Source organism: Nesoenas mayeri (genome assembly GCF_963082525.1).
Source record: "Nesoenas mayeri genome assembly, chromosome: 1".
Taxonomy (NCBI): Eukaryota; Metazoa; Chordata; class Aves; order Columbiformes; family Columbidae; genus Nesoenas; species Nesoenas mayeri.
Window position 1 is genome coordinate 64,365,708 of NC_137541.1, and position 13,994 is coordinate 64,379,701.

The 13,994-nt window shown below is 44.1% G+C and overlaps 1 protein-coding gene across 1 annotated transcript in view; it reads right to left on the minus strand.

Moving 5' to 3' along the window:
• Window positions 1–7,478: 7,478 nt before the first annotated feature.
• CACNA1C (calcium voltage-gated channel subunit alpha1 C) overlaps window positions 7,479–13,994 on the minus strand; it is a gene marked incomplete at both ends in the record, with an annotated part of 485,303 nt that continues 478,787 nt past the window's right edge. The window contains 5 exons of the mRNA XM_080351364.1: window positions 7,479–7,775; window positions 8,046–8,369; window positions 10,948–11,051; window positions 13,120–13,229; window positions 13,702–13,830. Coding sequence (XP_080207490.1) covers window positions 7,479–7,775; window positions 8,046–8,369; window positions 10,948–11,051; window positions 13,120–13,229; window positions 13,702–13,830 — 964 coding nt within the window. The remainder of the gene's footprint in view (window positions 7,776–8,045; window positions 8,370–10,947; window positions 11,052–13,119; window positions 13,230–13,701; window positions 13,831–13,994) is intronic.

A 13,994-nucleotide genomic window follows, 5' to 3' on the forward strand; every position in this document is an offset into this window, starting at 1 on the left:
CATATTTTGATGCATATACTTGGTAAAAAAAAAGAAGAATCCTGTGGAGAAAATGTGTGTGGTTAGGCATGAGTCACACTTTGGACATCATGACATGGCAGAATTTCTGTAGTGACAACAGTACAAAGCGTGGCTGGATTTCGCAAGTTACTCTTTAACGGGGCAGGCTGTGACTGTCCAAGATTGCTCTGCAGGTCCTTAAATACACAAGAAAGCCAACGAACGGCAGTGGGACTGGTAAAAGGAATTAAGGAGCTGCAGGAAGCTGTCTTATTTTTCAGCGACTGCCGAGAGAAGGGGGCAATGTCAAAGGAGTTCTGATACCACTTACAATATTAAACAAATCTGGACATTGTTTAGAAATTTATTAGCAATTTTAAAATAACATCATTCCTTAGATAAAAATGCAATCTTACAGGAATATACATTTGTCCCACACAGAGATGACCCTATAGCTCACTGGCGGGCCATTCACTCTAACTTTCCTCTGTTGATTTTAAAACGTGCGAGAGGGCAAGACGGACTCTGGCACTGATGACAGGCTTACATGACGGTTACAAACTGTACAGCATTATTTACAAAAGCATTTCTGTGGGTTCATGAAAACTAGATATAAAATTGTGGAAGGAGGTAAAGAACTGAGACAGGGAAGGGCTTGGGTGGAGTTGCAAGGGAGGATGGGCAGGGAAGAGTGGGAGAGGAGGTTCATATCTGGACTGATTTATACTTGAGAGAGGTCATTTTACAGCTCTGGGCAATTCAAATGAAGGCAAAACACTTATATTTATCAACATTTATAGCTGATGATCAGAGCAGGAAATGGTGCTCCAGGGCCTGAACTTAAGAGGTGCTGAGGAACCCCATCTTCCCTGAAGTCACTGGGAAACACAGGTGTGCAGTACCTTGCCGGGCCAGACCCAAACTGTGCAGATACGGACCAGAAACTCTACCCCCCCCAACTTAAACAGTTTTGATCCTTCAGTGCTCAGTTGTTGGCGCTGATGAGAATTCAGACTGAGAGATCAGCTCCTAAATTACACTTTCATTCCTGAAACTGGATTAGATTCTGACCACTTCTTGCCAGAATTCACCCAAAGCGACTTACCCCTTGCTCTGTCGAGCAGCAATCATTTGGAGGGAGATTTCATCATTCAGAATTGATTTTTTAAGGCAGTTTTAAAAGTATCTCCCCCCTTTTGTGTGTGTGTGTGATGCAGCAATGTTTGTTAAAGAGATATTTACAATCTCACTCCTCCTCCTCTGAAATCATCCCACATTCAAACTGTCGAGACTGAATAAGCCTGAACCAATCACTTCTATGAGCGATCATAAGGTTGGTGATGTATAGGTAGTATTGGCTGCCAGCCTACCTAGGTGCTTGAGATGGGAGCAGGCTGGCTTAGGATGCTTAAAATACTAGAAGCATTACAACCTGTTTGGGAAAAAGCTTGCATTTTGCCTGGCTGGGCAAAATGCAGCAGAAAAATATATGGATTTCATCATCCAAACGGTGAGGCTAATGAGTGGTGTCAGAGTTTGTGGGACTGTCTTGAATAGGAAAATGGTTTGGAAAGGGGCTGTTTGAATGCTGGCAGAAAAAAATCTGTTGTGGGTGGAGTGATGCTTGCTCTTGCCTGGGCTTGCCCCTGCTGCGCTGGGCCTGGGATGCAGCCACTAACCCTGGCCTAACTTAAAGGCTAGGCAGACCGCCCTGAACTTCAGGCTGCAGGAGCAGAGACTGTCTGGGTGATGTGGTGTAGAAAAACAACGCATGGGAGCATGGAGATGATCTCCTGATGGTGCCTATCTAAGCCCTTGGTAATGCTTAATGAAGATTCCCTTATTACATCAGTCATTGGTGCTGCTTCTCTCAATTAGCCCTTTAGACAGGGATTTGATTAAGTTGCCTAATTGTCTCCTGCCATCTGAGGTCTCTGCCATCCACCTGGGGCTGGAAGCTGTGACACCAGCCCTGGGGAAGAGCTGTGTCTTTCTGGACCAGCTGCTGCTGGCTGGGCAGAGTGCTGTAGGGTATCTCAAGTGGCAGCAGATGCCCACATTTAGCAACTTAGTCAAACCCTGTGCCCCTAAAGAAGACCTATTTTTTAATGCTCAAGTGTTAACAGTTCAGTCAAGTCCCCCGCAAGGGGCAGGGGAAGAATGGAGGATTTAACTAGAACACTAAAGTTTATGTCAGAAAAGGGCTTTTTATTTTCATTCCAGTGTGATGCTACTGAAAGCAATTGGAGACCAGTCTGTCTTCAGCACAAGACATACCTCTCATCTGTGCTTCTGCCCTCACCTGCCACATCTCAGGGTGCTGTAGCAGCAGGGCCATAGGGGTTTCAGCTGTCCAGAAACAAAACAGCAACAGAGAACAAAGCACAACAGACTGAGGTCCCACTGGAAACCTTTTGGATCCTGAGTTTCCTAACCCAGAATAAAACTTTTAAAACTTCACAGCATTTAAAAGAAGAATAAAAGAAACTCTGTGCAGCTATTTAAATTTATATTCTTTAGGCTTCTTTGGAGAAGAAAATTAATGGAGGAAAGATATAATCAAATTTTTCTGGGCCCAGATCTGTTTTTCACATTCTTGGCATGAGTACAATCTCCTTGGCCTCTACTGCCCTCCGTCCTCTTGTTAGCAAGATGGGAACTGGGGCTTCTGACAGCCTTGAATATTTTCTTTATATGCACTAGAATTTTCATTGTGGGAACTGATAAAATCTCACTGCTATCAGAAGCCCCTGACTGGATTTTCCTTGTTGTATCACCTTCGTTGTGCTCCAGATTCCCTGTTTAGTGTTCCTCTCCCCCAGGCTGCCCCTGTCATGGGGACAGTTGCAACGGGACCATGTGTATATCTTCAGATGCTGGGTTCTGTCTCAGTAGGGCTGCTTCACTTCAGCTCACTGGACTGACGGGTTGGGGTTTCTCACCTACACGCGTGAAGCAAGGCCTTCAACTTCATCTGTGACACAGGTGAACAACCCCACAGGCTGGTGCTGCTGTCACCTCGTATGATTGTGTCTGTGTGCAAACGCGCATACATTTCATACACCAATCTGAAACTATCAGGCAGAAAAGACACAGGAGCCTGGCTGAGACCCATACAACTGTTATATTGGCGTCAGTCTAAAGAAAGCAATGATACATTGCTTTGGAAATTATCAAGAAATGTAAAAAATGCATTTGCCCTTTTTTTGTTGTTGTTGTTGTTGTCATTGTTGTTGTAGTCATTGGGGGCAGGGTTCTGAGTCAGAAAACAAAGCAGAAATAGATGCGATTCTGTACATGGCGCCTCTCTGGTTGTCCCTCTGCGCTGGGGTGTGGTGGGCAGGGTACAAAAACAGGCGGGACCCCTACAGTAGCAGCAGCATCTACACCATCATCGTTCACGTGTCCAGCTGAAGAGGCAGATGATGCAGAAAAGGTCTGTGGGTAACGTAACTCCAGCTCTGGATCATAAGTTCCACTTTCTTCCCCATCACATCAGCCACACAGAAATAAGGAAGGAAAAAAGAAATGCACCTGGTGTGGCTGGCCCAGTACTGCCTGGAATAATGAGCAGGAGTGATACAGGGAGGAGGTTTGTTGTTTTATAAGAAATGTCTTTAGTCTGCAGTGTACTCTTGCAAGTCAGAGATGCCCAGTGGCGAACAGCAGATCGCTTTCCCCGTTCCTTCCATGCCACTCCTCAGCCATCAGATGCTTCAAAGCTTGCATCCACAGTGCAGTGATTGTACCCACCATCCACTCCCGTACACAGGGAAAGAAGGACACTCCAGGAATTAAACCTGCCCCCGCCTTCCCACCGTCCCCCAGACTCCACCTCACTTGAAGGAGGCAGTAGCTCTTTGCTCAGGCCTGTCACAATGTGCACATTTGAAGTACCTCAAATGAAAAATAAAATATGCTGCCCTCCCCAGAAAGAGAAATTTGGACAGCTGGCATCAGCAATTACTAAATTTAATGCTTGCCCCTCAAAACACAGAAGTCATCTGCATTCTCTGCTAGCCACGTGTTTGCCACTCCGCAGGACCTAAGGGGTCTTCCAGCAGAGAGCAGGACTTCCTGTGGTCATTGTAGGCTCTGACCCCCAAAGGAGTCACAGATTTCACCCGGAACATGTGTGGCACAATCCTTTCCACCATTTTCCTTCCCATCAAGAAAAATCTTAAAAGATGTCATGCACTGTCAAGCATCCAAATCACCCATTGCCACCACTAATTTAGATCAGTACCTTGTTTCTCAGGAGCAGAGAAGACCTCTGTCTCCCATAGGGAGGGTCAGATGGACTTTCTAGTGGAAGAAGATGAGATAGGGAGCCCTTGCACTGATTTAGTTTTCAGGAGCATCTGGGCACAGCATTATTTCCTTTCAAGTAGCTTTGGAGCACTTGAGTACTACCTACAGTCAATTCTCAAAGGGAGATGCGCTTGGGTGCCCACCTTGGTACATGCATGAGGGATGGAAAGAATGAGACTCACTGACATCAGCTGGTTACTTTCTCCAGGGAAGTCCTGAATTAGGATTCTGATGCCAGATGGTTGTATAAATTGATTAATATTTCTCTAGTTTAAAAGGATTTGTTTGCCAGGTATCTTGAGCTGCTACTGGCCGGTTCAAAAAAGTGCACTGTCAAAAATATTCTATTTCTGCTTTGTGCCCCAGAGAACTGAGAAGAAAAATGAGGGCATTACAAAAATAGTGTAATCAACATACGCGATAAATGATGTTCTCAGCCAGCTGCAGAAGCTCAATATTTGAATGAAAGTTTAGCTCTGAGTCAGGTCACACCTCGTAGCTCAGCACTGATCTGCCAGTTTGTGAAGCATCTTGAGAAGGGAGAAAAAACAGCAGCAGTCTAGACAAAAATCAGTTGCATAAAATCTAATAATACCTGCCTGTTTTTTCAGCTTCTCTCACAGGTTGGGGCCATCTATCGGTGTGGGGAAAGTCAACAGAGGTTCACACTCTTTTGAGGGAAATATAACTGGGACATGCTGTGCCATCAGATGTTTTGTGACTTAGAATCTGACCCATCCACTAAAGACTGGGAAGAGAGATTAGGCCGTGCACAGGAACACAAGAAAGTAAGGTAACATCTTCATCTCGACCAGACTGCAGCAGTTTTCCTAAGCAATGATCCAGAGCTCCCTCCCTCACCTGTCCTCTGCTTTCAATCCAGACTAGAGTCTGATAATTTTACTTTGCTAACAGTTCTGTCTCTTGCCTTTGCTTATCCCAGGATCCTCTTACGATTGATCAGGGTTAACTATTTAATAATATAAATTCAAAGGAAGATTTATTTTCCCTTGTTTCTTGAATTGCTGGTGCCAGCTGAATATGTAGGATGGATCTGCCAAATAGGCTTGGGGGTCTTGCCACCCTCAAGTAGGATGAGACCTTTGGAGAAATTGAGCAAAAGGAAAGAGAACAAAGCCTGAATAAAATGTCCCGGTCTCGGGGAAAAAAGATTCTCTACCAATAAAGTCATCGTGCATGTTTAAAGGGAGTGAAGAAGAACAAAAATGAACACAAGATATGCAAAATCAGTAACGTTCAACCTGTCAGTGGATTGCAGAATACTTACACCAGGTACACTTTGTTCATTGTACAAATTAAAAAAGGAAAAAAAAAAATAGTACCCCTTTCCCCAACCACACGTAGAAAAGCACTTAAAAGTTCAAAGGTAAAGCTTGGCACATTCCAAATACGAAATGATTCACTTGACATGCAGCAAAATATACAAGAAGTGATTATTTTTTTCTTTTTTTTTTCTTTTTTTTTCCCTCTTTTTTTTTAAAACAAATTTAATTCAATTCATTATCTTTGCTTGGCACAATTGCAATTCATTTTAAAAAAATATTTGAAAAATACTGAAACTGACCTGAATTCAAGTATAACGGTTTCTTCAACAGAAACATTATCAATGCAATAAAACATCACACGGAATATATCAAAGCGTAACGCCTTCTGTTTTTTTTTTTTTTTGTTTCCCCACCCCCCTAATTTTTTTCTATACAGTTTTAATGCCAACACAACTTACAATTATATTTTTAAAATTAATATTATTGCATTGTTTTTGCATATCTTGTGGAACAGAAAATGCAAAGAGTTACTGATTCCTCTTTCAAAAGCAGAGACAGTGGTTTGTTTTTGCATTCAAATGGCCCCAGATACAGAACTCCTGCAGCCCAAACCAGGATGTGGAGAACTGCATGCAGTTACACACACCCGCACGCACACTCGCTCCGTATTGCTCCCACACTCGCAGATATACTTAGCACTGAAAAGAACCCAAATCAATCACTCAAATGTGCAAGACTATATCAAGTGCATTGCCTACTATCTTTAAATTATAAAACAACAACAAAAAAAGGAGGTTTCAATTACTAGCAAATAAAATTACAAATTCTTGGTGTACATAATGCTTGGTAAAACTCGTCTATCATTATACTTCTACCAAATTTCAATGGAGAAAAAATAAAACAGTTTAAATAATACAGCATGGTCAAACCAATTTAACATTTGCAAAGGTGAAAATAAACCAAAACAAAAAGGTAGGTGATTACAAAACATTGTAAACACTCCCTTCTCCCTCCAAAAAAAAAAAAAAAAAAAAAAGTCAAAATAAAAACTGCAACATGCTTTCAAGAAAATATCAAACTGCAAAACAAGGAGAGATCCACGCAAGCCCACCACCACCTCAGCAAGTGCAGGGCAGGTTGCTCAGCCCCGCCACAGCCTGCTCCTCACTCTCCCATTGGCTGGCATGGCCGGCTATCTGAGCTCCGATTGGTCAGCAGGAGACTGCCTGAGCTCGGATTGGCTGGAAAGTGACTGCTCGAGCTCTGATTGGCTGGCAGGAGTCGCTGCCTTAGCTCAGATTGGTTGGCAGAGACCGCTTGCCTGGGAGTCTGGGCAGGGACGGGCAGCGCCGACACCTGCCCCGCGGGCGCCCTGGGGCTTCTGCTTCCTCCTTCCCTGGGCGGTGCGGGAATCCAGAGCAGAAGTCCTCCTCTCCTCCCGCGTCAGAGGGCCTTGGCTTTATGGAGACGGTGAGGCTCATACAGAATATGTGCAAAATGATTTTTTTTACAAGCAAAGTCGAAAGACACCCGTTTGAGGCAGGGTCCTTTTGGCTAGGGCTGTCGGCGGGAGGCTGAGGTTCCCCTTCGCGCTCAGGAGGCAGCCGTCGTTCCTTGTGCAGGGACTGAAAAAAAGAGGGAGCTGGCTCTCCTCTTCCTCTTCCTCCTCCTCACTCTTCCTTCATGGACACGTGCTGGGGTTCTATCCGCTCCTGAAAAGCTTTCTTACACCACCCAACTCTGCGACTCGTCCCAACAGAAATGAATGAAGAACGCTGTTCCGGTTACTCCAGGTCACGAGAACAGTGAGGCACTTCTGAAACAAACCCATTAGGAACATTGAAACAAATAAAAAACCAGCATCGCTTCCAGCCCTGGCAACTACAGGCTGCTGATATAAATCCTGCTGTCCTTGAGCTCCTCCTGACTTTTTCTACAATCCGGGTTCTGCACCTCTTCCTCTTCCTCTCCTGCACTGTCCTGCCCTGGGTCCCTGCAGTTAGCAAAAGGCAAGAGGTTGCCATTGGGGCTCTGCTTGCTGTTACCATTGAGAATGTTGTCTGCTGCATTTTCCATCTCTTCTATCGTCATGTCACAGGCATCTGCAAGCTCCTGGGTTGTGACCTCAATGAACTTTGGATCTTGAGCAAACTGCATCAGTCCTTCCGAAATCAAGACCTTCAAAAGCAGGTAGGGAACCAGAGACAAAGATACACGTTAGTACTCTGCATCATCAACCCTGTTGCACCCCAAGACAACCCTCTTTACCGCTGTATTTTCCCCAGCACTCCTTCTCCTCCCATGCACACTGCTAACCCCTGCTTGGAGATGGGCTCTCCCACCCTTGGCATCGTGGGCAGCAATATATCTGTTGCCCTCCTCTTCCGAGGGCCGCGTTTCTAGTTGATCATGACACTGCTCATGTCCTTTGTGGCTCTGTAGTCTTACCGCTTCAACCAGGCTGCCCGCGCTGCCGTGAAACTGCCTGCTGCTCCCTCCGCTCTGGCTGGGGACAGTGAGGGAGACTGGCCTGGCTCTCCTCGGGCTGCTGGAGCCGGTGTCATCCGGGTACCGAGAGCCGCAGTGAACTGATGGGAAACTGCTGTTGAGCTTCTCGCTGGACTCTGCCCTGTCGAGACGCAAAGTCGGGATGGTCTGTTGCGGCCAGCCACGGCTGCAGGGGGTTGCAGGGGGTGTAGCACACAGCCGAGAAAACATGGTGGGGGAATGGCTTCGCTGGAGGAGGGGACTCAGGCCGGCCACCGCTAACGCCTGTGGACAGAGGAGGAACAATGCAGATGAGAATTTGCTCTTAGCAGCAGGGCTGGAATAAGGAGGTTCTGGAGAAACTACCCGAGAAAAGCCTGGAGGATCTTGAGGCTTGTGAAAACAGTTGCTAGCTCCTGGAAGGGTTTGGATGTTTCCTGTGAACTCATTTTGTAAGCTTTCCTTTAAATGGCGTATCCTGCACTATTGCCAAGCACCAGACTGAAAACTCGCATAACTGCGGTTCTTCAGCCCTGGAGCCACTGCACTGACAGGAGGGATGCAGCCTGGTCCCCACAGCCTTGCCAGAAACACCACCTCTTCTCCAGTGGGTGAGACAGCAATTCGTTTTCCCACCACTGCCACCACCCATGCTGCTAGCTTTTACTGCCAATTGCTGTGTTTTCTGTTAGCATCTACTGTGGAACCTGAGCAGATACCAGATGTGAATTTTATATGTGTCTGCAATTGGCAATAACTATAAATCTACCACTGGATTTTAAGGCATCTGCTGTTGGTGGGAGGATCAATGATAATTATACTTCAAGCCGTGCAGTCCTTCCTGTAATCATATACACAACCTCTGAGTCATCTGCCCTCCTTTTATGACAAATTTCTCAAGAAACCTCTTGTTGCACAGGGCTGATCTGATGCCTTATTCATAGTGACTGCTGCCTCGTTCCGTAAGCAATGCCGTCAGAGTCATAAGCTCATCTCACAGAGCTCACTACTGCCTAGTACGAGCAAATGAATAAATCCATAGAAAATACAAAAGCATGTGGATTGTGTAGCAGAGAATCCTCTTGTTTGGGCTGGGGTTAGTCTCATCCACCTTCAGATATCTGAAGGCTATGTGTTTAGTCTGAGCTGACTGTGTAGAGCAGGGGTGTCAAACTCATTTTCACTGTGGGAGTGTAGGAGTAGTTAAATTTATCCAGCCCTAACATTACATTTGGCCCTTTGAAGGCAACTGCGAGGCTGATGTGGCCCCAGTGAAAATAAGCTGGACACCTCTCAAGTCTCCTGTCTTCTTTGGATACCTACCTGAAAATGCTGTCTGGAGGACAAGACTTAGACAGGACTTATACTTGCCCTCTGCAGTTGCTCTTTGCCTCTATTGACCACAGTGAGACTGAACTGGCTGGTTAAAACTATGTAGACAGCTGACTTTGAAGTATCTAAAATGAAGCGAAACTCAGTCCATCTGCCACTGAAATCCTTGGGAACTGATAACCATACTGCGCTGATTATTTCAGTGACAGAAGAACAAAATAATCAATTATTAGTTATCTACAAGCTTCACCAAGATTATCTCAGGAATTAGATGTCAGATTCCTATCAGATTTAATTGAGGAAGCAAGCTGTTAAAAATTCATCTGTGTAAGTCACGCCCTGCAAGATATGATGGTTTCAGCACATCTCTTAAACTGTTGGGACTTCAAGGAGAGCCCTGGATCTGTCAGGCAGGACAAAAGAACCAGTTTATCATCTTGTTGGCAGAAACATATATAAGGTGTTTTGTCCTAAATCTATGGTACCGAGGAGGTTGAAAGAAGCTCTTAGGGATTGCTTTGAGGTTCAGCTGCATATATTTACATGTCATGATGTATGAGTATTTCATGAGAATACCCCTTCAACCATTCATGAACAACTGAATCTGTTGTGCTCAGCACAGGCAATCTTTCCGCTGCTTTATGTTCTGTTCCTTAAAGGATAACTGGCTGGGAGTGGAGGTGAGAAAAGCCAGCAAGCCTCAAGCGCACTCATTTCTCACTCCTCTGCTAGGAGTTCTCACTCCTTTTAGCCCCTGCCACGTGGCATTCTCTGCCCCTGTGGCAGCCTAAGGAGGTGGGAAGGCTGTTCTGACCTGCCTCGGCGAGCCGCACAGAGCAGGATGCCCCACTTGCAAGGCTGGCACCACCATCTGCACCTGTTTCTTTTATGGTGACAAAAGGTGGTGTCATCAAACTAAAAGACACAAATCTACTTTGGACTATGACAGCTGGCTAATCATCTAGGTCCGTGCCTAAGCCTACATTTGCTAGGCTGCTGAATGCAGTTACAAAGGGCTTAATAACTTGATTAATAACATGTAATCAGTTTATGTTTTAAAATGATTAATTACAGTTACTGGTTACCTTTAATAATAAAGCAGACCCTGCACATTTTATTCATGTGCATACTACCCTCAAAGTCAGTGTAATTTCACTGCCCCATGCAATTTGGGTAGTTATTTTTACCTTTTAGCTAGGTGGTTTTTTTTTTTTTTTGTCGTTGTTGTTGTGGGTTTTTTGGTGTTTCTTTGTTTGTTTGTTTCTTTTAACTCTTTCATGAACATCATAAAATAATAACTGCTGACTCCAAAGGACATGTTCCTGTAGCATTCTTCCGGGAATGATAAAAATCCTAGGAGCAGGAATGAGCACAATGGCAAATATGATTTCTAAAAATGGAACCTTTGATATGGGTGAGAAACTATCCCAAATGGTTTTTAAAAAGTTGGTTGGGATAGAATGGGGGAGGGCACTGCAGATGGTAGGGTCCCAGTTACATTGCTGAGTACTTTGTGGTTATTAATGCTTACCTGATGGTGTACCAGATGCAAAGGCAGAACTGTCTTCTGCGAGACATCTACGCCCTGGTTTTTCTGTCTTTTCAGACACTCTAAGTGAAAAGATGCTCTTCGACCTGAAAGAGCAATTATACACAACTGTGTCCATCACTCATAACATACGACAGGTAATCTGTTTTCAATTTCTCTTAGTGCAATCCCATTGGAGACATAGCAAATACACCCACATTTTATGCTGTATCCAGTTTTCCTCAACACCTTGCCTTTCCCGAAAGCAACTGTATTTACAAAAAGCAGTAAAGCATCATGGGCCAACCAGCACTACCTTCCAAGTAAGCTGCAAGATAAAATTCTACACCATGATTTTAATTTTTCCTCTTTTAAAACACTGTCCTGGTAGACACCATGCAGCTCATTTCCTTCCTAAGCAGTGGCCATGTTCTCAGACCTCTCTGGCCCAGGTGAAGCCCCCAGCAGGACTGATGATGGCAGCTGAGGCTCTGGCGCTGTGCCTGGCTGCACACAATGTACAGGAGGGGATGTCAGGCTGCTCAGGTGACACCAGCCTCCTGCTCGCGTGTGATCTTTGTCCCTTAGCTGCCAGACATCCCACAGTTTATGAGGCTGTGTCTGTAGTAAGGTCAAGTGGCAGTGAATTAATGGATGGTTGAATTCACTGGTGAATGGAAGGCTGCTTATATAGACATGAAGCATTTTCAAAATTTGGAAAGAAGGGAAGCGAAAAAAGCTTTCCTTCTCGTGAGAAAAAGCCCCACAACATTTTAGGGGGAACTATTAAAATAGTCACATTGTTTACTTGAGATAAAATTAAACTTTACTTCTGTAAATATGAGAAGGGTACTTCCTATGTAGGCATTTAAAAATACTGCAAAATATGTTTATGAAAAGTGCACAGGCTTTACTTCTGAAGAATGGCAAATAAATCCAGTATTAAAGATAGAGCTTCATGGCACACTGAAATACTTTGAGTACTTCCTGATCTCATTGCCAGTTTTCTAAAGAAGGAAAAAAAATAGGATTCTGAAAATAGTAGGTATCTATAATACTGATTTGTTGAGAAAAGGCCCTCTCAGAGGTTGGAGGAAATGTGTTATAACCAAGAGAATGAAAGGTACAATGCAGATGAAAAGTATTTCCTCTTTCTAGAGAAAAAAAAAACTAGTAAAACAAGTATGATATCACTGTATAATTATTCACTAGCATGTAGTTAATGAAGCATTGTATCAAGGACTGACTGCAAATTCGGCCTGAGAGATAGACATAGGAATTGTTGTTACCTAATATTTTAAATTTTGAAATAAAGGAAATGCTTTTAAAATACTCAATTGTACAAGCATCCTGAAGAATCTGAGTGAAGACTCAGTAGCCTTACTTTAAGCATCACAGTACCTAGTCTGTCACAGTTTTGGTATGAATATATTTTACAGATTATGTATTTTATAATATATGCTATATATTATATATTATGTATATTTTATATACAGGATTCTTTGTAGTTTCTCCCCCCAAATGTTCCTTTTCTCCACACCAGTACTCATGAAAAAGGCTGAAAAATATTCTACAAAAAAGAGCTCATTTTCTTCTAGCCTCTCACATTTGTCCTGGTAGTTTCATGAAATCTTGTGATTCATGGATTTCGCCTGAGCATAGTTTGCACACTCAAACAGTTGAAAATCTCCAGGTACAAACGCAACAGAAAGCAAATTTGTATTGTATTAACTTAATCTGAAAGTCACTGTTTTCTTTATAGCAGACAAAAGAGACACTCTCTGCTTCCTCCCTGCTGAATACACACAGAGTAGAACACCATAGGCTCCATGTTAGCCCATCCGGTGACTCCCTGGTGACTGTTTGGAGAGCCTCCGGTGTTCTAATAAACTCCCCTAATTCACAGGCGGGCTTAATCAAACAAATCATGTGGACTATCCAAACAGCCATGGACTATCCAAACAGCCACAGATTCATCTGTTGACTGAGCATACAGCCAAGAGAGTCATGTGCATGATCGCGATCATATGCACGCCATGGGATTCCTGTTCTCTTAAGTTACATGCAGCAAAGAGCAACACCAGTGCCCACAGACACTGGGATTCCTCCAGCAAGGGGTGAGAACTCAACAGAGGCAGAGGAAAGCGCAGCCCATGTGTTGTGCTGGGAGGTTACCTAGTGCCGAGGAGCACAGAAACCCTTTCTTCGGAGAGTGCCGGGTGTCCTCTCCTTTGTTGTTTTCTGGTGGAGTGAGTTGTCTGTTTTCATCATCTTGGTATGCAAGCCTGGAAAGGAGAACAGACAGATTCTAGAAAAGCAGCTGATAGTGGACAGAACAGCCCCTCTTCCAGCAGGGAAACCAGAAGATCATGCTATCAAATGGATGCAGTAGTGAGCTAGCTTCAAGCTATGGCTGATCCAGGAGCAGTAATAAGAGACCATGAGGAAGAGACCACTCTAAAGATGAGATTTGGGAACATTAGATGGTAGAAAGGAACACGGGGCAGGCCCTGCAGATCCAGATGTCTCACTCAGAGAAGAAGGAAAATTCTAGGTGAAGTATCTTTTAAATGTTACTTCTCAGGGCTGAACTGCATTAAAAAAACCCCTAAAATTCTGATATATGAGTTATCTGACTAAAGTCTTCTGGCCTTACCCCATAAATTGAAATTTCTGTAGGAAAATGTCACCTTTTCCCACCTCTCCCCCTCAATTAAAGAACCACCCAAACACCTTGACTAAAGCTGCAAAGCTCACATTTCGGTAGAGAGCAGACTTGGTTCACTACAGTACTCAATGTCTTCATTCAAATTTTCATCATAAGTCTCATCCTGAGACACTTCCTCTTGGCAAACAATTGCCAGCTGGCTGTCTCTGGAACTGGAGCTAATGAGCAAAAAAGACAAGTCAAGATATGGAGATGGTAAAGACAACCTGTTATAAAGACAAGAATGACAGGCTCCATCTGTCTTAGTTTATTATAATGTTGAAGAGCTATCATAGAAAAACGAATGACTGAGCAGAGCTGCAGAGTTCACAAATACAAAGAA